Source organism: Perca fluviatilis, chromosome 6 (assembly GCF_010015445.1).
Source record: "Perca fluviatilis chromosome 6, GENO_Pfluv_1.0, whole genome shotgun sequence".
NCBI lineage: Eukaryota > Metazoa > Chordata > Actinopteri > Perciformes > Percidae > Perca > Perca fluviatilis.
Genome location: NC_053117.1, coordinates 15545567 through 15569543, shown reverse-complemented (window position 1 = coordinate 15569543; position 23977 = coordinate 15545567). Strand labels below are relative to the sequence as shown.

The 23977-nt window shown below is 38.6% G+C and overlaps 1 protein-coding gene across 1 annotated transcript; it reads right to left on the bottom strand.

The window, feature by feature from the left end:
- Positions 1–6549: 6549 nt before the first annotated feature.
- On the bottom strand, positions 6550–11040 carry LOC120560850 (actin, non-muscle 6.2-like). Its single transcript, XM_039803730.1, is given in 10 exon segments — positions 6550–6706; positions 6853–7034; positions 7467–7658; positions 7786–7947; positions 8163–8247; positions 8387–8497; positions 9081–9209; positions 9319–9443; positions 10885–10956; positions 10959–11040. Coding segments are annotated over 10 exon segments (1269 nt in total). The 5' UTR covers positions 11026–11040; the 3' UTR covers positions 6550–6562.
- Positions 11041–23977: the final 12937 nt, after the last annotated feature.

The window sequence follows — 23977 nt, the reverse complement described above, 5'->3', positions numbered from 1 at the left end:
TAAGTACTGTTATTATGTAAAGTTATGACCATTATTTTTTTTTTTTATAATTACTCATGTGACAGTCATTGTTACGGTTATATTGCTGTATGTACTGCTGTTCATATTGTTGTTAGAAGTTTGATGGATATATTACGGCAGCTGTTGAGATGATAAGAAAAGGCTGATAAAATTTCAAATGTGTTTTATATGAAGTCGGTTACTAAAGGCAATACATACAATGCTGTACATTTCTATAGTTGACCAATGTACCTTGATTTATTTTAGTTGATACATTATTTTTTTTTTTTATTCTTTAACAATACGGATCATGTTTGCATTGTATTTGGCATTCTTAGCACACAATTTGTGTTGTCCAGTAAACTGGGACTATAATTTGGGAGGATTGTACAATTTTAAGAACATATTCTTATTGTACAATCCTCCCAAATTATAGTCTTAGTTCACTGGACCAGTAACTACCTAGTGATGTAGGCTACTGTACATTCATGTAACAACAGGGAGAGGACACCTCAATGGTTTTTGACCTTATATATTGCTGGGGGGAAATAACTGATGAATATACTCTGTTCCATTCATGTTTACGGTGTGCATGGAATTTATTACTTAATTATCTTTATAGTTTCTAGATTTTAGAGTCCAATTTCTTCAGTGTCTTTATTTTATATGCTCATGAGGGAGCAAGGAATTTAAAGCGCCCATATTATGCTCATTTTCAGGTTCATAACTGTATTTTAAGATTGTACCAGAATAGGTTTACATGGTTTGATTTTCAAAAAACACCATATTTTTGTTGTACTGCACAGCTCTCTCTCACTGCTGCAGATCCTTTTTTCACCTGGTTTCTGTTTTAGCTACAGAGTGAGACCTGTTTTCATCTTCTTCTTCTGTACTATCTTTGATTGCACTCGCACATGCTCAGTAGCTCAGATGTAGAGCATGTCAGCTAGCTAACTCTAGAGACAGTAAAAGAGGCTATTTCTCCAACTTTGGTCAGTTACAAGGCAGGATTAGCTGGGAGACTTCTAAATGAGGGCGCACATGTAAGTAATTCTTTTGTAGATTATGGTGAACTTGTGTGTGTTGTAGCAGTGCTTTGCTATTGAGAACGACGTAGCATGCTAATGCTAACGGTTAGCATGCTAACGAGCTAACGGTTGTGGTTAGCCAGCTCATTTCGGACTGTGACGTCACAAAAGAACACCCCAAATCCCAGAAAAAGTGATTTTTTCATAATATGGGCACTTTAATATGTAGAGAAGGAAACTCGTCATCTATAAAAAAAAAAAGAAAAGATAATAGCGGACAGACTGAATGATAGTCTAAAAATATACATTTATGAACTACTGCTCTTAACTGAAACCATTCAATGAGTCACTTGTCATTTGCAAAACGAACAGTTGCATTCTGTTGCATTAAAAGCGAGCAGTGGAAGTTAATATGACTTAGGAAATTTATATTTTAGCCCATGAGAGAGAGGGAGGAACAGAGTGAAAGAGATATTTATGCATCATATTCTAGCATTATAGAAAATTGATCTTCATGGTAAATTTCCTGAGTAACATTATCTACTGCTTACTTTTAAGGCAAAGAGTACAACTGTTAATTTATGCAAATGATTAGTAGCCTAATCCGTGATTATGACGGTTTCAGTTCAGAGCCGTGGTCAGTTAATGTATATGTTTAGGCTACTTACACATTCAGTCGGTCCGTGATCGTCTGCTGCTCTTTTTCTCGCTGTTTTATTACAGCGGCCGTGTTTCTTTTCTTTTTATACAAATAATGTGTTTCACGTCATCATACTTCCACAAGAAGCTGCTGCTCACTCTGTATAAAGTATGTACAATGCATATATTCTCCATTTTGGCATCAGTAAATCTGTGAAATCTGCACAGATTAGACTAGGTCAAGCCTCGCTTTATCAGTTATCCTGGATATATAAATTCTGCTTTTGTGAAACAGGCCCCAGGTCTTGCCAGTTCCACAATAGTAAACGCAAATATGAATGACAATGAAAAACTGCACTCTGATGGAAGACAGACAGAAAGTACAAGCTAGGATTTTTTGGTTAAACTTTTGGTTACATTTGGTGAATTTTTTAGCCCCCTTCCCTGTTTGTTAGCACGTGGTACCAATGCATGCCTGATGTTGCCTTGTTTAATTCAATACCATAGTCTTGAGCCTGGCAGCAAAAGTGAGCTCACTACAACCTCTCATATACAACGGAGTGAAATCGCAGTCAACCTGCGATTTATTTCTAAGTAACCTAACAGAAATTATTCAACACTTTAAGTTTGACAGCACTAAATGGCACTATAATTTTCATAATCATGATGCACACCCATGTTGATAGCTGACTATGCAATTCGCTAAGATAGGGATAAAGGCAGCCAGCTATTATAATGTGTCCTGCTCCTAGCACTTACCAGTATCTCTTGCTGATGTGAAATTAACTCTGCTTCCTGTCCCTCATCATGACCAGACTGTCAATGGTGATAGCCAGACTAGTAGGCCTACTCTTCTTCCTCAGTTTCTTTTACACGTAGCATATAGCCTACATTAAGTGATCGTATTAGCGCCCCCTGCTGTTGGCTGTTAATATCGCTTTATTAGACTTGTTTTGTGCTGTCTGGACTTCTGGACTTTTCCAGAACGCACAGATTGTCAGTCCGTCCCTGGCTGCATGGTAAAGTCTGTTTAATGTCTGGTCAAACTGATTCGGACATTTGCATTTTCACATGGGCTTACAGCTCCTCCGGGTAGTGTCTAGATAAGTTCAGGGTTGCAGTGCATGTGTGAAAGGGGCTTACTATTAATATGTGTATATTTACTAAAAATAACTGTTGTGGTTTATAAAGACACCTTAAGTTTTGATTCTGTATCATGACTGACACTAAAACAGACGTGGGGAATTCAGAGTTCGATGAGAAGATCTATATACCTTTTTATCTCTATACGTGTTTAGCTTTAGCTTAGAAAGACCGGAAGCACTGGCTGTAATCAAAACTCAAAAAAACACTCCCTCAAGCTACTGCAAACTGTCTTTTTAGCTAGTTAGCTACCAAGCTAGTCACAAGCCATCCAAATGTAAGGTGGACTTGTTTTAAATTACGAAACATGGCGAAGCCGAATAGTCCAGTTTAAAGACAGGACTCTTAATATGCAGCTTTTGTTGGTCAGTAAATCTTTTAAAATTGTCAGCTACTGCTGTTTTATTTTCTATGTCTGCATACTACATATGCATAAATAAGAGTTTTAAAGTTATTTGATGGAGCTAGGCTAACAGTTTCCCCTTGCTTCCAGTCTTTGTGCTAAGCTAACTATCATATCGCTAAAATAGATCTGTATTGAACAGACTGTAATTAGACTTGAAAGCTGTGCAAATAAGATCATTTACTAAAATGTCAAAGAAGTCCTCCTAAGTGAGTTGTTAAATGTTTGGCTAATCCACTATGTATTATTTATGAAGTCTGTTTTATTGTAACTCATCTTTGATTGTTCCTTTTAAACACATTCATTTACAAATTCCTATATTTATAGATATTGTCACCTTTAATAGTAATACTTGTTTAAAGCTGGAAGATGCTTCTCTGGGCTGCATGTTAGTAAAACATCTCAGGGGTTGTTTGGAAACATTTGTGTTGCTGGAAGTAATCTATGTCCTTACCTGTTTTGTACAGCACAAGTATTACTCACCTAAAGGATTATTAGGAACACCTTAGTAATGCCGTGTTTGACCCCCTTTCGCCTTCAGAACTGCCTTAATTCTTTGTGGCATTGATTGAACAAGGTGCTGGAAGCATTCTTTAGAAATGTTGGCCCATATTGAGAGGATAGCATCTTGCAGTTGATGGAGATTTGTGGGATGAACATCCAGGGCACGAAGCTCCCGTTCCACCACATCCCAAAGATGTTCTATTGGGTTGAGATCAGGTGACTGTGGGGGCTATTTTAGTACAGTGAACTCATTGTCATGTTCAAGAAACCAATTTGAAATGATTCGAGCTTTGTGACATGGTGCATTATCCTGCTGGAAGTAGCCATCAGAGGATGGGTACATGGTGGTCATAAAGGGATGGACATGATCAGAAACAATTTTCAGGTGGGCTGTGGCATTTAAACGATGCCCAATTGGAACTAAGGGGCCTAAAGTGTACCAAGAAAACATCCCCCACACCATTACGCCACCACCACCAGCCTGCCCAGTGGTAACAAAGCATGACGGATCCATGTTATCATTCTTTTTACGCCATATTCTGACTCTACCATCTGAATGTCTCAACAGAAATTGAGACTCATCAGGCCAGGCAACATTTTTACTGTCTTCAACTGTCCAATTTTGGTGAGCTATATATAATGCATTTTTTTTCTCACTTTAATGAGCGATCCAAGCAGCATAATGAGTATCACTTTTGGTTGTGTTCCATTGTTCTCAATGGAAACTGAGGCTGTACAGAGATCACTAAATATATACATGTATTATTCAGTGCTGGAGAAAGTATTCAGATCCTCCAACTTCAGTAAAAGTACTAATACCACACTGTACAAATACTATGTTAACTAAAAGCCCTTCCTTGAAAATGTTCTTCTGTTCTTTAGTAAGAGTATGTAAGTATAATCATGAAATCATGTTAAAGTATTACAAATATAAAGATGTCCCCTGTGACTGTTGTGTTCTTAACGTACTGTGAATGGTTTTGTGTTTCGTCTTCTTTAGCTTTCCTAACCCATGCTGCTGAGCAGACAATGCCATGTATGCTGGTTGTCATGCTACTTTACTGGTGTTGGTCTCCACCTATGAGACTGTTGTGAGCTCATGCTTCCTCTTAGTTTCACCAAAAAGTTGTGTCACTGTTCTTTAATGAGCTCTTATATTTGACACCTTCACAGTTCTGATAAAATGCACTTTGTATAATTTTTTTCTAGGTGAAATGTGTGTAAATATTGACCAACTATTCACATCAAAATAAATCTACATGTTCACATAGTCCTTGTTATTGTGAAAAAGGTAATGTGCAACACATCCATATTTTAAGTCAATAAGAGACATTGCGAGTAGTGGAAGTAGTCAGTTATCCTGTGAAAATAACAGAATTGAATGTTGTTTTTCCTTATTTGAGTTTTTTCTTTACACTCAGCTCCAGTCGGATTGTCTAGAATGTGGTCAGGATTGTGATTAGCATTAGTGAAGGTAGCAGGTTATCACTGATGTCCTGGGCCCACATTGTGCAGCTTAACATGAGAATAGGTGAGTTTCACTCAGACAAATGCAAACCAGATGGTGGTGATGAAGAAGAGGAGGAAGGCCTAAACAGACCAGTTAGCTAAAGACATTCACTTAAAACTGTTTTTAAGCAACTTGTTGGCTCTTTAATTGTCCCAAAAAGTTTAAAGAGCAACTAAATGTTTCTATGGATCAAGACTGAAGGAACATTTGTAAATGGCTACATGGTGGCACTATTCACACAAACTACAGCAACTTTTAATGTTTCACAATTTGCTTTCCTTTAAATGTTACCATTTATTGTAAAAACAATGGTGTAGCTTTGCCTTAATGCCATCTCCTGAATTTAGTTTAGGGAGCCAGTTGTCAGGCTTTCCAAATGAATATACATTGTATTAACTAAATCACATTTGGTTATTAGACCAAGATTCAATTCTTTACCATGCAACTAAGTTGCTAGGAATTTGTTGCTGTAAATAAACAGTTGGTTATACTTTCATATAATTGAGTATGCATCTTTACAAGTGCTGTCCTTGCATTCTTATTTTGTTCCACCATATTTTAGGAGAATATCCCTAAAAACCATGTCCTCTTAGCAAACATCCTTTAGAAACTTAATTATGATGTGTCTGCAGGTACAAATATTAGAGGGGATTTGCCTCTTTGTAGCCTGAGATATGAAACACTGGATAAAGAAAGTACACACATTGCTGCTCTTAAAAAAATAAAACAAATAAATTGCTGTGAATGTACAAATAACTGAAAGTGATCAGATAAGTATTAGGTTAATCACCTCCTCTCATTTCGTGGCAGCTGGACAGTGAGAAGCTGTTAGTGTGTAAATCTAACAGATGTGTAAACGTGAGGAGACAGGTCACTTGTGTAAAAATCCTGTAAAAATGTGCTTTGATGTAAAGCATCTATTGTGATAAGGAACTTGCACGAAACCATTTAAAATTTGTGAACTCAATGACATTAGAAAAGCTGTAAACATAAATGGCATTTTATTGCTCAGTAAACATTGCTGTGGAACATAGATACAGCTCGACACTGGTAGAAAAGATATTCAGTGATAATACTGTTTTGACCATCAGTAGTTAACACCAGCAGAGTGTAAGCTGCGAGTGGAGTTTAAGGAACATATTCAGAAACTGTGTTTGTAGGAGGTTCTGAGAGTTGCTGAGGATCTGCCGAGCCGAGACATTAAAAATGTACAGTTGCAGTCGCTTGATTCATCTTGTGTGGCATCTTTCAGTCTGTTAACACGTTTAACCAGAGACAGTTCTAGTTGGATGGAACAGTTCTCTGCCAGGGCAGAGGAGGAGGACAGGGAGCTTTCTAGAAGCACTTGCGGTGGACGATGGAGGGGCCAGACTCATCGTACTCCTGCTTGCTGATCCACATCTGCTGGAAGGTGGAGAGGGAGGCCAGGATGGAGCCGCCGATCCAGACGGAGTACTTCCTCTCTGGGGGAGCGATGATCTGGAGGGGAGAGAACAGGTAAGACAGGGAGCAGTGATGCAGTAATATTTCTGGACTGAACATTGCAAAGGTTTTATTATGGATACTGCCATATAACCCATGGAAAATAAAATGTTCCGGAGATTTATTTGATATTGTAACTATACCTTGATTTTCATAGTGGGTGGGGCCAGGGCGGAGATCTCCTTCTGCATGCGGTCAGCGATGCCAGGGTACATGGTGGTGCCACCGGAGAGCACGGTGTTCGCATACAGGTCCTTACGGATGTCCACGTCGCACTTCATGATGCTGTTGTAGGTCGTCTCGTGGATGCCGGCGGACTCCATTCCTGAACACACGGACAGAACAAGAGTTAGTGACCAATTAAACTCTAATGTTGATGCTCCTACAAGACCAAAACGAACCAAACTAATCCGGACGGCACCCTGATGGAAGTGGCAGAGTGATTGGTCAAAATATTTAAGTCCTAAGGCTCAGATTAATCAGAACAAGCTATTTGACTGTCTGATGGGACTTTGAATCTGATGTTGACCGAATTTGCTTCAAGGAGGAAAGAATTAAAAAGATAGATAATCCTCAAGATTGACCAAGAACTCAAGGAAGCAATACCAGGAGGCAAGACCAGTGTGCCTCCTGATAATATGCATTTTTGAAAACACTTTGTGATAAAAGGGTCATTTTCCAGGCACTAGTCAGTATTTTTTTATTTTTTATTATTTTCTGTAAAGATACAGTCTGATTGTTAAAACGCAATACCCACCAATAAATGAAGGCTGGAAGAGAGTCTCGGGGCAACGGAACCTCTCGTTGCCGATAGTGATGACCTGTCCATCAGGAAGCTCGTAGCTCTTCTCCAGGGTGGAAGAGGCTGAAGCTGTCTGCATCTCCTGCTCAAAGTCCAGAGCCACGTAGCACAGCTTCTCCTTAATGTCACGCACGATCTCACGCTCGGCTGAAGTTAAAGAGTGAAAATATTTTGGGTTACAAAATGAAAGTAGAATCTTCTGAGGTTACACTTTGTTTTTGTAAAGAAAGTTAGATTACAAATTGAGTCTATACAATTTGAGCGAAACCCATACCAGTGGTGGTGAAGCTGTAGCCTCGCTCTGTGAGGATCTTCATCAGATAGTCGGTCAGATCTCTTCCAGCCAGGTCCAGACGCAGGATGGCGTGAGGCAGAGCATAACCCTCATAGATGGGCACAGTGTGGCTGACACCGTCACCGGAGTCCATCACAATACCTGCAAGATAAGAAAAAATATATATAAAAACAAACATTTTTTTAATTCACTTATCAGCAACCATGTTCAATACTATGTTTTTCCTCTCATGGCCAACAGATGTGCCAAGAAAATTGACTACTAAACCCAATGTCCTGTCATTTTGTGACCTATTAAAAAGGTCTTAGGATGTTCCAGGTTAGCTTAGAGAGACATGCTTGCGTCCGAGTTCTCACCTGTGGTACGACCGGAGGCGTACAGCGATAGGACGGCCTGGATGGCCACATACATGGCAGGACAGTTGAACGTCTCGAACATGATCTGGACCAAAGAGAAAAGACAACAGGTGTCACCGTGAAGCCAGGACAACTGAAGAACAAAAACCCTGTAGCTCATTGCCCAGTACGATAGTCTCAGAATATGTTCAGAGTCTCAGAGTTTAAAGAGCGCATGAACACACCTGGGTCATCTTCTCCCTGTTGGCCTTGGGGTTGAGTGGAGCTTCGGTCAGCAGGACGGGATGCTCCTCTGGGGCAACACGGAGCTCGTTGTAGAAGGTGTGATGCCAGATCTGTTTGGACAGAACAGCTGCTTAGTTTGACAGACAATTATAAAAGCTTGTTGCATTACTGTATAAAACAAGTGTTCAAATAAAATCCAGGACGAGTCAAAACTGTGGCTGAGGGCAGCTTTCACTTTGTGATTTTTTTTTTCCCCCCCAAATACATTTTGAGGTACTTCATTTACTAATAATTCTATTGAATGATACAATATCCTACAGTGTAGTAAGAGATACTGTACATATTACTCCACTACATGTTTAAGTTTGATTAATGGAAATAATTGATTATAGATTAAGATATCCAGCAGAAAATTGCACATTAATTCAATATCAGCATTACCATTACTTTTGATACTTGCTACATAATACCTATGAAAATCCTGCAAAAAGATAATATTGATTCTAATAATTAAAAAAAATAAAATAAAAGGGGATGTCATACTAATTTTACATGCAATTTTCTGTGCAGTGGTTTTGGTTTGAACAGCAGCAGCACAGACAATAGGCCAAACAGTAACAAGACTGTCTGAACCTCCAATGACAGATGTTGATCTGAGCTCCAGATGTGAAACTCCGGTAAACAGGATCTCACCTTCTCCATGTCATCCCAGTTGGTGACGATGCCGTGCTCGATGGGGTACTTCAGGGTCAGGATGCCCCTCTTGCTCTGGGCCTCGTCTCCCACGTAGCTGTCCTTCTGTCCCATTCCCACCATCACACCCTGCACACACACACAAACACCCAGTTACTGTCACTTGTTAAACTGCATTCACCTGCTGGTTAGATTTTATAGTCATGACACACAGGTGACGTTTATGCGATGTTGGTACCTGATGTCTAGGGCGACCAACGATGGAGGGGAAGACGGCACGGGGAGCATCGTCTCCGGCAAAACCGGCCTTACACATGCCGGAGCCATTGTCAACAACGAGGGCTGCAACGTCATCTTCCATGGCTGAAAAGGAAACATTTAGATTAATGCAACATGTTGCTTGTTTTCTCCCATAACACAATAGCTTTGGCTTTTCTTGTCCAATTTTTTTGTATTAATTTGCGGTGTCCGTAAACCGTTTTCAGTAAAGTTTTAAGAAAATATCCGAAATTAGCAGCAAGGTTATTTCATCTTTTCCTGCCAGCTCACTCAATTTTGAAACTCACTGATGCAACACCTGTCGGCATGATGAGTAAAGAGGTTGCATAAACATTTCAGCACGGATTTGTTTGTGTAATAGGTGGATTCGCTGCAGGGTACCTCTTGAGGTTAAATAGCCTCAGACAAAAATTTAAGATTTTACAGCCGTCCCTCATTAGAATGACTGATGTGTTAGACATGGGGCTTCAAGTCATCCAACCTGATAAACTCTTGACCTTTTGTCCCATCACTTTAGGACATTTTAAACAAATTCAGGCAGAACAAAACTCCAGACAGACAGACTTTGAGGCAATATTCTGTATATTAGGTCTTTATATACTTTAACTGCACCCTTTAATGACCGCATGTGAGAAGAGTCAAAGTAAATGGCAGCACACAGGCTGTTACTGAGCAATAAATACATTCATTATAATTCAGGAGGTTTTGTTTTGAGTTTAAAACAGGAAGTGTGAGATACCGAAAAGGAGAAGCCCTTATTTGGACATACACAACTTATAGATCTACTGAAAAAGTCCCAAAACTAAAATTTAAAAAAATACTCAAGCACAAGTTGGTCTCAATCTTTTGCAGTTCAGAACTTTTATTTAAAAAAAAGAAAAAAAGAAAAGTACTATACAATGATTTGCCGCATTTTAACTAAAGGTTTAAAAAAAAAAAAGTAACTTCAAAAAGGAAGAAATATCCTTAAAGTGTTTAAGTTAAGTTTCTTTGGTTACTGCTCATCTGTCTCCAGTTACACTTAGCCTACATGCTCTACAGTTCGTAACTAACTTTTATTAATGGCCTTTTTAAACTGCAGTTTTAGCTGCTGGGAAATTCTGATTGAGAGTCAACAACTTGCAGAGATCTTGTCAATGACAAGCTGATAGCATCCACATTAGATTAAATTAACTCTTTAACGGAACTAGGGCAGTTTGTGTCCAGATACGTTAGAGAAGTACTTGCAGTAGCCTATGTTGACCCGGTCAGAAAGCCCAATTAACACTGAAAAATAACTAACGGATGAGAACTCTTAGTTCAGAGGGCTGGATAAAACTGACAAATTAATTTCTAAAGCAGAGTAAAAGGCGTTTAAAATGTCCGCGATGCTGGTCATCACCTGCCTGTCCCACACCTGAAGTGATTGTGTGTTGAGTCTTGATCAACACATCTTTTAATAAGACCCAACTGTAGCAGTTTAGTTTAGAGAGGTTTCACAAAAAAAAAAAAACTTAACTTAAAACCAGTCAGAAACAGCTCTTACCTGTGCAGGTGAGTCTCGGGTGTGTCTGCCGATGAAGTCTTGCGAGTGTTTACCTGTCACAGCTGTGCTGGAGAATGCTGCATCTCGAGCCAAACAGCGCCGGTTTTTATTCGCGCACGCGGGACTGCTCGCGTTGTCCATAAAAGGTCACCTTCTCTCAGCTGGCGCTCTCATTGGTCCATGTGAAAAAGATCCCTCAGATTCTCTCAGCTCGCGTCGTGATTGGCTGGAGCAGGCATCTGTCAGGGAAAACAAAAACAAAAAAAACGCTCAGGGTTCCCACCAGAGCCGGAGAGCTATGATTGGCTCGCCAGACCGGAAGGGTGAGTAGTGGAGGTGACGGTTTCTCAGAAACCAACAAGCTATTCTCAACCAAATGAATACTTCTTTATACAAATATGCTATGTTTGCTGCCGGAAGAGAGAACTTGCAGAACATGTTTATATAAAATAGCTTATTTCACAAATAAAGATAACTCCTTCTCTTTAAACCTTAAAGCCCCTGAAGCTCATTTTCAGATGTGCTCAACTTCTGTTTTTATCCACTTGTTTTCAGCAGGAACTAGTTGTGAAAACCAACATCAGTTGGTGCTAGCAAACCCCATTAGGATCATTAAGAAGTATTGTGTTAGTGTCCCCCTGATGAAGGATGGTCAACAATATTCTCTCTCTTTTAGCTGGTTTTGGTCTAGACCAGGGGTGTCAAACTCAATTTCACTAAGGGCCACACTGGAAATGACGATCACAATAAGGGCCAGACAAGTTTATTGACATGCTTTTATTTAACAAAAAAAAATTATTTTCAGGACAATGCACATTTAATGAACATGTACAGCAGTACACGTAAAAGTGCCAGATTGTAGCCCAAATACAGTTAATAAAAGTCAGCAAAAAAGTTTCTCAGCCATCGTAGAATTTAGCAAGTCATGAAAAACAAACATTACATTTTTAAAAGCAGCTACCACCCAGCTGACTCACCACAACCTGTTTCACAGCCTGAATATTAAAAAACTCTCTGCTTCTGTGGGGAATTCTGAGTCTCAAAGTTGGCAAATCTATCAAATTCTGCATGGCAGTGTCGCATAATTAGTATTAGTATGAAAAACAATTTCCTAATTTCTTTGGTTTGGTGCACAACTAGTCGGGCCAAAATTTGCTGTGAACCTAAATTGATATGCGGGCCGGATCAAAATTTGCAAGGGGCCGGCTTTGAGTTTGACACATGTGGTCTAGACCAAGTCCTGAAGAAATATGTGTCTGTATAACTGCTAAATGCGTCCCTATGTTCACCGGCTCGTCTCTAACTGTGTCTGTTTGCTGCTGAACAGGTAGTGTGCAGTTGTTTTTTGAGCGCTGAGAGTGAAACAGAACAGTAAAGTTGTGGCCGAGCTGGACAGATAAACAATGAGCTGAAACTTACTAAAGCTTCAGGGAAGCTGCAGATTCAGCTGATTATTCTCTGGTTCATCGATGTTCATCCAGTGAAACTTTTCACATTTATTTCATACATTGATATTATACAAAGTAGTGATTATAGCTGCTATCAGGGTTGTAGAAACTTAATTTCACTATTATTTAAAAGAATATTGCACCTGCCGTGCAAATAAGGAAAAACCTTTAAGACATTTTTAGTTTTTTTTGTTTGTTTGTTTGTTTTCTTCTTTTTGTTATAATAATCATTTCCCAGCACCAATACACTTGTAGGCTACTTCTGTTTTGATTGAAATTCTTGGCAGCCATGCAGAATTTGCCTGGTTTTGTTTTGTTCTTATTCTTTTAGCTTTCTTTTTTTTTGTGTCCAAACTTTCTGTGACACCATTTAAAAACAAAGCTGCTTTTAACTTAAAATCAGAAAGACCGTTGCTCCGTTCCTTCTTGGTGTTAAAACTTGACATTGGTTTGTTGTTTTAGAATATTTTGTATTCACTTAAGCCTTGTTGTTAACATTGTTACCTGCAGGAGATTTGTGAAAAAATATTCAAATGTTTGGATGCAAACTAGATGGGGAAAAGTTTGACTTTCATTGGAGGGCCAGATTTGGCCCATGGGCCGCTGTTTGCCCACCACTGCTTTTAGAGGGTCAGAATCTGTACTTGTTTATTTATTCTAAATTTATGAGCCAGTTATTAAAACTGTTTTGTAAAATGTCTCTTTTTCATATTAATCTAATTTTTACCGTATTGACCTACATCATAGAATAATCCCACTTCAGTTTTTTAGGATAACAGGAATTATAATGAAGGATGTGGATTAAAGGTGTTTTTATGATAATATTCTGCTGTCAGAGCAGAGGAATATATGTGTCTTTGGTGCTGCCCATTGAGTTTAGTACACAGAATTTAAACTCCAGCCATTATCAATTAGTCCATCGACAGACAGTAACTGTTTGAGTCATTTTTAAGCAGAAATCTAATGTGAGGATTTGCTGCTTTCTCTGTTAAAAAACTTTGTAGACTGAATATGTTTGTGTTTTGGATTGTTGGTTGGATTTGTGGGCATTACTCTGGGCTAATGTATATTTTTATTTGAGCTTTTCATTTTTTTATAGACCAAACGACGAGTAATTGTCTGATGAATCGTTAATCGTCAGTTGCAGTCCTGGTTAGTCCGCAAAAAGCTTAAAATTTGTCTACTTGACATGCAAAATGTCCTTAAAAGTATCATGCTTTTTATACGCCTTCTCATCACATTGACAGTAGAGAGGTGATATGAAAGCTCCTAATGCAGCCAGACTCAAATAGTGATAACACTGTCAGCATCTTAAACAACAAGGCCCCCAGGACACCCTGAGTCTGAGTGACTCTTTCTAACTGCAGTTAGCTTGAAGTAACTCCTGCACAGGACGGGGTTTTACACCAAAGGGACACCATTTAGTTTTGTTAGCGGAGGAAACAAACAAGAAGCTGAAAGTGTCTGAAAGCTGCATAATGGGACAACATTTGATTCAATGTTAATATCAAACATCATTTTAAATAAAGCTTTCAGTTATTGAGATTTATTCAAATGTTATACATTATATAATACATCTTAAGCTTGTTTGCAACTGTATTTACTTCAGGTCATGGTATTTGAGTGCTAAAGTTTTCAATGTACAGTTTCACATCCAATGCATTTCCTTTGATACACGTTTACACAATGTATCGCTCACTATAAAGAGTTGTGTTGGAAACGGTGAGGAAGAGATTTGACTGTCGGCTCTTTTTTTCATGTACGTGTTTTGTTTTTCAGGTTCTTCACTCTGCCAGAGACGATGCTATCTGATTTTCATACAAAATGGTAGGGACAGAAACTCCAGTGTGAATGTCGGTTGTTTTGGTATGGTTTCAAGCTGCAAGAAAAATCCTGCAAATCAGGACTGTCAATGTGAGTTTAGAGTTTGACTCATTACAATATTCATGCTCCTCTGTTGTCTTCTCTTCTTTATTGAACAAGTCTTGTGCACAATTTGACACATATCGTCCCAAATTATAGCTTGTTTGGGACCTTTGGAAACTCTGGAGTCTCCACTAGACGTTTCGAAATGAGGTTGTGTGAGTTTGAAGAATGTTTGGATGCACATGTTTGTGTAATTATTGACCCACATGGGACTGCAAAGTGGTTAGTAATGAATCCCATGAAATGTATCTTTCTTAAACATGTTGAATGTGTAGTGAGCGGCCCCTGATGATGAGCTTATTTTTTTACGTAACTTACGTGTGTGGTGTTGGTTAAGTATGAAGAAAGGAATAAAAGTAAGTTCAATTAAGTCAATGTTGACTTTTGGTTTCACACAGGACACAATCCCTAATCTCCTGGGTGGGAGTCTGTGCTCCATCCACCCCCGACCTCCTGCCAGCGCGGTAGTAGTAACAGTGAATGAGAACAGCCTGAATAAACACATAAAATGCCAATAAATACATGATTTCACAGTTTTAGACTGTATTTCATTTAGTGTTAACTGGCATCTTGTGCCCAATGAAGTATAGTGTTTTGTGTTCGATTTCTCAAACCCTCCTTGGATCTGAAAAAGTTTGCACAAAAATCAAGACCGATTTCAGATTTCTCTGCCTCAGTGTGAACATGGCTTCAGTTTTCAATCTCTAGTGTAATCTTAAAAAACTTGAAAAGTGACTGTTTTTCTGTGAATTCAGAGCAATTATCGCCTGTTCACTGGAAGCCACTTTATCCCCAACCCCTCAGCTGACTGCTCGGTTTAGTCCTTCATCCTCCTCCTCTTCCTCCTTCTCTACGTACTTGCTAAATATTCTGCATTCAAGGGCAGAGAGTACAACCAAACTTGAGAAGCCTTAAAGTAACCTCTATGACTGCAATCCCCATACTGTATGTGTAGACCAATCCTGCAAGCTATGGCAGATGCACGTGCAGATAAAGCTGTAGAAGCTTTTTCAGGGCTGGGTTCCCCATGCTTGGCGAAAGTTCCCATTTGGCTTGACCAGGGGGAACATCGCCTGTAATGTTGATGAGGTGCTGTGGCCAGACTGAAACAGAAGACGGGATACAGTCTATTTTTATTTTTACTGTATGTATAGTCTACTATATATCTACGACATTCCCCTTCAGGGATTGTTCAGGATATGCCGGATGTCAGTGACCTTACGCACAAGTCATTGGGCCCCCTAACAGGTTCATCTGACCCTATTGGTCTATTCCTTTATGTTCTCACTGTTGTCGTCCTCATTTACTGCTCAAATATATACCTTGTATCTATTGTTTGATTTATTTGCATGACATGTTACATTATTTTGACAGTGCAGTAGTATCACTATCTCTATGTGCTGATGCTTTATAACACAGCTGACTGCAGCTTTGTACTGCAGGGGTGTTCCTGTTATTTTGTCCACATCATGAACCTGCAGAGATGTGTCAGTACATTCAATTACAGCCACTGAAATGATCCTCTTTCATAGAATTATGCTCTTGTGAAGCATTAACAATGTTCTTTTTTGCAGACAAAAACTTCAAAACCCTTTTTTGCTTTTTTAAACTTCTAACTCGTGTTACCTGACACTGTTTTTCAGATTTTAGGGTGAGGGGGTGGGGGCTTTTGGGGCGGTCCTCGCTAGGCATGACCCCTCCCCCTGCATATCGGACCAAAGCTTCTTCCCATCGTGTCCTTGTAAGGACTTGACTGCAGCTGAAGATCCACTAAATGACACACCTGCTGCTGCAGAGGGGAAGTTAGATTCACTGAAGTCCAGCTAAACTCAGTTTGGGTGTTATATGCAACTAAATGAGGAAGTGTTTCTTTAAGCTTAAAAAACCCCCAAAAATCAAATACCTTAGTGAGCTCAGGAATACTTTAACACGCTGATTGAAAGCCAGTCTTCAAAATGAACATTTGAACTTCTACTGTTCTTGTTTTGCTCCTACAAAAATGAAAAAATAGTTACTTGTGATTGGGTAGTTTGGCAAAGGCATTGTGCTGCTGCTTTCCTTATATGGACATAAGTGCAGCTGAAATTCCACCACAGGACATACCCTCCTGCTGTGCTTCAGGTGTACACACAATTTATACTTATATTTCCACAACATTTACCCGAAGCATGCAGATTCTGATTTGACTTGCAAAATAAAAATACGGTCATAAAATAATGCATGATGCCAATAATGCATCAAAGATAAACAGCACCTTTACTCAAGTACAATACAAGACATGTTTTATTTTCTGCTCCTTTCTACTCTACATTTCAGATATTTATGTTTTTATGCCACTACATTTATTATTTATTATTTATGACAGCGGAAGTTACTTTGCATATTAAAGTTTAAATGCAAAATAAATACATGTCGAATTTATCGGATATGATATATTCTTATAGATTACGATAAAATAAGATACACCTTTTTTAATCCCCAGCGGGAAAATTTGGTTGTTGCAGCAGTAAAACAAAAACACCATACATACTGTAAATACAGATACGTATAGAGTTACATTATCTTGAGCTGTTAAAAAAATGGCGTAATCTTAATAAATGTTATGCCTTAATTTACTGTATACAACCAAATCCTCATCGTACTTTAACTTTTGAGTACATTTAGCATTTTTGATGGCAGAACTTGTAGTGGAGTATTTTTACACTGTGATATTGCTGCTTTTACTTGAGTATGAGTACTTCTTCAACCTCTGAAAATATGCAACGCCCAAATCCTAACATATTACGAGGTGGGAGGAGGTTAGGGGATTTGGAGACACTATAAAGGTATTGTACTGTATTTAATATAAACTAAAAATCAATTATTAAATTGGAATACTGCTCAGCACAGAAAAAGTCATTATTCACAATGAAAATGACAGAATTTTACTGTCAGTTCTTGTTTTGCTAACCAAAGTGAAATCCTGAATGCAGCTGTTTTAAATGTTTACACGTCGTCGTCCTGCTTCAGAATACTAGACATTCAGGATTTACTGCAGTGAAGTCACAGCACCAGTTAACCTCGGCATAGCCCTGGAGTCAGGCAGCGCTGACATTGTCCACATTCTCCAGCTGGTTCAGGCCTGTTTGGGGAGCTGGAGGAGTCAGTCAGTCAGTCGGTCTTCCAAACCACACACTTACTCTGAAACTAATTAACATGCAACAACACAAAGACCAAAGAAGAAACTTCCTGGCTGGACGGGAATCCTCGGGAAATTTCTTTTTTATAAGTAAATCAACATGCAGAGACGTTAAACCTGCAGCAGTCTGCCTTTTATCTTTGTCACAGTGTTGTGGTAATGCAGAGGAGAATCAGTCTGAGAGGGAATGAGGACTTGTTGACTGACTGGCAGGTTTCAAGTCTCTACAAGCTTATTTACATGGTAATGGCTTTATAAAAGGAAGAAACAAGTCATTCAGAATTCTACAACATGTATGTAAAATGGTTGGCAGTAAGTCTCTGTCTTTAAAATAACAGCTTCCTATTAACTTTGTTTTCAGCTCAAAAACTGAAACTTTATTTTCACAAAAAATAAGTGAGCAAAACGTATAAAGCACCTTTCAGATAAAATCCTGTTGTATATCCAATCATCACTCATCATTACGTGGTCATCCTCACATGGGAAAAAACACAGTTGCACAATTGTTCCATTAGCAATCGGAGCTTTAGCAATAAAAGGGCCACAGGAGAGCTCTTCTGTTGGAACACAGGAGAGAGGCAGGAGGAGTGTACACTAAGAGAAGTACAAGAAAGAGGAAGAGTGAGATCAAGATGAGTCGTAATCTCTGATGAGATTCAGGCCACTTTGGTCTAACAATGAGGGAGGCTGGGCAGAGAGATTACAACCAAACTTGAGCAACTTCACAGTAACGTCTATGACCGCGTTCCCCATACGCATTTACCTCTTCTACAAGCTATGGAAGATGCATGTAAAGATATAGCTGTAGAAAGTGTTTACATTACAGTATACATTGTGTTTTTTAATTGAGTATAAAAATAGACCACTGTACAAACACAGTAAGGGTAACACTGACCATGCAAAGGGCATTCATATGATGGATGTGCGTCATTTTGGGAAGACATAACATGAAGGCAGAGTTTCATTTTGCAGGAGATTTAAGGAGTTTTGACAAATATTTACATGTTGGAATTATGCTTTTAACACTTAATATATATAATTTACTGAAAGATGGATGCTTGGTGTTACGGGGTTATTGCACAGGGATCGATCCAATACACTATGGACTGGAGTTAAGTGTGTTGAGCCTGTGGAAAGAAACTGTGTCTGGTTGTTTTTGTGATCAGTGTTCTGTAGAGCCTACCAGAGGGCAGAAGCTGAAACAGGTTGAGTCCAGGGTGTGTAAGGTCTGCACTGATGCTGCTGACTCTGGAGGAGGAGTATTAATCCTGGAGATGAAGGGCAGTTTGGCTCCAATGATTTTCTCTGCAGTCGTCGTGTTCCTGTTTGGTGGCTGATCCAAACCACACAGTGATGGAGGTGCAGAGAACAGACTGAACAGGATGATTGCAGTTAGATAGTATCAGCTGCTCCTGAGGAGGGTTGAAGGGGGTCCAGATGGTCGTTTGATATCAGAGCGGATGAGGGGTGGTAATTAACATTAAAGGGATAAACACGTGGAGAGAGAGCTGCTATCTTGGAGCCGCTGATCCAGACAGTTAAGACGGGGAGCAGTGATGTAGTAATATTTCTGGACTTAAAATGTTGATTTGTGAAGATTTGACTAGATTCATGCACACATATTGCTCATGTTCTATAATATGTCACTGCCAATTAACCTTTAAATGGAAAAACATTTTTTTTTTCCAAGGATTTAATTGTTATGTTATTTATGGAGACATTTTACCAGCATGCACAACCTGTTTACAGACCCACTCGGGGCAGTAGAACCTTTAAAGACCAAGTCAGCAAACCTTAAGTTAGATCTGCTGCAGACTGAAGGGGTAAACCTACTCTCGCTTTTAGAAGGTACTGGACCCTACAATGTCCATGTCACCCAGTTGGTGATGATGCAGAGCTGGACGGTGTACTTCAGGGTCAGGATGCCTCTCTTGCTCTGGGCCTCGTCTCCCACGTAGCTGTCCTTCTGTCCCATTCCCACAATCACACCCGGCACACACACCTTTATTGTCACTTGTTATGGTGAGAGTCTTGAGGTTGCACAAACTTATTGGCACTGATTTTAACACTATGTGTATATATAATAATAATAATAATAATAATAATAATATGTGCATGTACTGCAGGTTTTCTTTTGATGTTAATTTCCCTCCGAGACAAAAACAAAGAAAAATGTTGCAGCCCTCACTGGAATGACGCTTCAAGTCGTCCAACCTTTTAAGTCCCATCGCTTCAGGACATTTCAAACAAGTTCAGGCAGAACATAAACAAAACTGGGTCAAAAAAAAGAAGAAAAAAAGGCATTTACAATGTCAAAGGTCACGTTTTCTCCTGGCTGTTACACACCTGAAGTGATTCAGTGTTGATGAGTTTGATCAATAAATCTGTATTTTAATAAAACTTAACCGTAGCGGTCTAGTTTTGAGATATTTCACAGAAAACAACTTAATAACTCTTCCATGTGTAGTGGTCACGACAGTGCATAGCTATTCAAAAGCAGTTTCCTTATATATTCATGCCAGAACAGTAGACCCTAGTGCACCATGCTGAACACTGCCACCCACTGGCCAGCCATAACAACTAAGATTGAATAGCTTCTATGTAGTAGGAGCTGGAGCTGAGGATGCAGAGGGAGCTGGGGATGTTAATGCATTAGAATATGTTAAAATATGTGAATATTAATATGTTAATTACTTAAACAAGATTAAAAATGTTGTTTATAGTTTTCACAAAATATATCATTTAATTCATTGGTTTGTTAAATAGCCTACAAATTTCTTCTGTTGAAAACCCTAACGCATGCCATCCCCCGGGATATGAAATAATTAAAAACTCCTTGACAAATGCATGTATACAAATACAAAATTAAAATATTGTTTCATGCCTAAAGAGGAAATAAAAAAGTCATAAATCCTGACTACGGTTGTCATGAATCATGCATGTATTAAAACAAAAGCAGCAGCGCTGGCTCGTACCTGTGCAGGTGAGTCTCAGGTGTGTCTGTCGGTGAAGTCTTGCAGGTGGTTATCTGCCAAAACAGGTGCTCTCATGGGTCCAGGTCAGCAGAACCCCTCAGATTCTTTCACCTTGGGTCCTGATTGGCTGGAGCAGGCGTCTGTCAAGGGGGGCACGGGGGAAAACCAGTTCCCTCAAAACCTCAGGGTATTCACTGAAATCATGGGTTCCACCAAAGCAGGAAAGTTATGATTGACTCATCAGACAGGAAGGGTGAGTATACACTGTAAAAAGCAACCTATAGAATCTACTCAATAAATGTGAGGTAACAATTTGCACTCAGTCTGTTTGGGTAGATTTCACCACATGTTTTGAGTGAAGCATATCTACATTTAACAGCTATGATACACTAAAAGAAATTAGGTAAAGTCTACCTAATATTTCTCAATACATTACACAACTGATTACTTATAAAAAGTAAGTAACATTACCTCTTGATTGTAAGCACTTAATACTTAATAAGTGTTATTAATAATTGAACAATATGAGTAATTAATCATTACTTATTCAGGGAAGGTAAACTTTACTTAAAAAAAAAATATTGTCAGACACAGGAGATATTTGATCATGTCAATTTCTTTTAATCAATGAAATGTTAAAAAAAAATAAGGACAGGAGGAGGTACAAAAAGAACCCTCTCCACTCTGCATATTCAACTGAAACAAGTTTCTTAAACCCTTCATATGTGGATTCCAGTTTGTTTGTTATACCAAACATGAACATCTTACATTTTTTTATGTTTGAGGAACATATGCAGATATTTGCAAAGCCTTATGGGATTGTTGAAGATAACCAGTCAGTCTGTGCCTGAACAAAAAACAGCATTTTCCACATCTCAACACCGTGTCCCTTTGGTTTAATGAATTGACAGCCTAGTACAAGTCAGAAACACACTGAGTTCAGTCCTTGCTCAACCAATATGTATCTTTTGAATAACATTGATCCATGAGATGATATGCATTATTTGAATGTAGTGAATTTCAATGTGACACTGCTCTTTGGGAGATGAAATTGTCTGACTGCATTGTAAAGTGAGCATTCTTCAGCACCAACAGTAAGTTCCCAGGAAACAGTCTGTGCCTGAATACGATGACAAACAGTTCATCATTAGCTTACTTTTGAGGCTCTGGACCTTCTTGAGCAGCTTTGCTCTGTCAAGCACCAAAAGAGTTTCTGAAATACTTTAAGTATACTCAAGCTTCTTGGAATACTCAAGTTTGAGAGCGTAGATCAATCCCATCAACAGCACACATGCCTTGGTTCGGTTTCCACACATGCTCAGCACTTTGTTTCCATCTAATCAACACATCTTCTGTATGCTCCTTGGCTGCAGGATTATGGATCACAAGCACCTTCATGGTTTAGTCCATGTTGTCCTCATTTTCATCCTCCATGTTAAAAAAAGAAACAAAAATATGCACTTTTAAGTTAAGGACAATAACAAGATACTATCCCAATACATTTATTGATCATGTTTTCTTGGTTAAGCCAAATCAACCCAAGTAGAGTTTGTTTTTAATAATCAGCACCTCAATACAATTCAGTGACAAATTAAAACTGTGACTTTATTGCCTATTTCTCACCTCAAATGTTTTTAAAACCCTATTTTAGTAACTGATTAGCAGTAATGTGAGAAAGTTTGCATAAAGTATGTTGGTTTAAAAACCTGCATTATTAATATAACCAATTTACATTATGATTTTAATTGTGGATAGACCTCCTGCCTCATTACAAACTAAACTGACATTAGAAGGGGTGGCATGTCTGTCCCATAATGGTGGCTGTGCCAAGTATCCACAGTTTCTATGTAATACATATATATATATATATATATATATATACACATATACACATTTATGTATGTATGTATGTATGTATGTATATATATATATATATACAGTATATATATATATATATGTGTGTGTGTGTTATCAGAAATTAAACAATTGTATCAGGGCAATCCTATGTGTAACCATGTGATACCTTGAATTGATCGATCATTTAATAACATACCTAGCAATCTTGGATGAGATCTTCTTGATGTTCCCCAAGGTACTCAATGAGGCGACAAACAACTACATCCCTTTTCTTCTCTCACACATTGGGACTGTGAATAGATGCATTTAGTGATTAACTTATTTCTACAAATTCTTTACACTTATTAAAAAATAAAATATATATATATATATATATATATATATATATATATATATATTATATATATATATATAGGCCAAAGTTTGGACACCCCCTTCTCCTTCAATGTGTTTCTTTATTTTCATGACTATTTACATTGTAGATTCTCACTGAAGGCATCAAAACTATGAGTTCATTCATAGTTTTGATGCCTTCAGTGAGAATCTACAATGTAAATAGTCATGAAAATAAAAAGGAAACGCATTGAATGAGAAGGTGTGTCCAAACTTTTGGCCTGTACTGTATATATACACACACACACACACACACACACACACACACACACACACACACACACACAAACACCTCATTTACAGTGTATTTGTGTATTGTAGTTAGCGTATGCGTGTAACAGAGACTGACCGGTTGTTGCACTGCTCTCACAGTTGAGTTCACCCTTTTTTATCCACCCCTATCTCAATTGTACTGCATATTAAATAACAAACGGATTTGGTAAGATGAAAGCTGAGTAAGCCAAACTTTATGTAGCTAAGGTTGGCCTAAAATATATTTTCTCAAAAGCAGGTAATGTCGGGCTTATCAATACTATTAGGTAACCTTACTGTATCTATCCGGCTACCTAGCTAACGTTAGGTGACATTACCTGTAATGTTAGCTAACAGTTAGCTTACATTTAGAGCCTACATGGTTCAGCCGTGAAAGCAATAACGTTACATTGTGACACTGTCAAATGCCACGACAGGTAACGTTAGCTAGTTTGAAGTAACGTAACTAACATCTCTTCCAACAATCTCCACATTGCTACGTTTTAGTAACATTAGAAGCTAACGTTAGCCTTTCAACTCTGGCATTAGCTACCCAGGTAGCAAACAGACGTTGGGCCAACGTTGGCCCAACGTCTGCTGTTGTGTTGGGCCAACGTTGGGCCAACGTTGGGCCAACCATGTCATTAGATGGCAAGCAGACCTGTTGCCAACTTAAAAACCACTAAAATAACGTTGGGCCAACGTTGGGCCAACCATTTCATTAGATGGCAAGCAGACCTTCTGCCAACCCAAAAACCACTAAAATAACGTTGGGCCAACGTTGGGCCAACCATGTCATTAGATGGCCAGCAGACCTTCTGCCAACCTAAAAATACTTTACCAACCTTTTACCAACTTAAAAAAAACTAAAACAACATTGGGCCAACCATTAGACAGCCGACCTTCTGCCAACCTAAAAATTTACATTACCAACCTTTTGCCAACTTTGGGTCAACCATTTTTTTAGACTGTCAGCAGATCTTCTAACAAATTAAAAAATATAGCCTATTTTAACCATCTGCCAACTTCATAAATAGTAAATCTGCAAACTTAAACTTAAATAG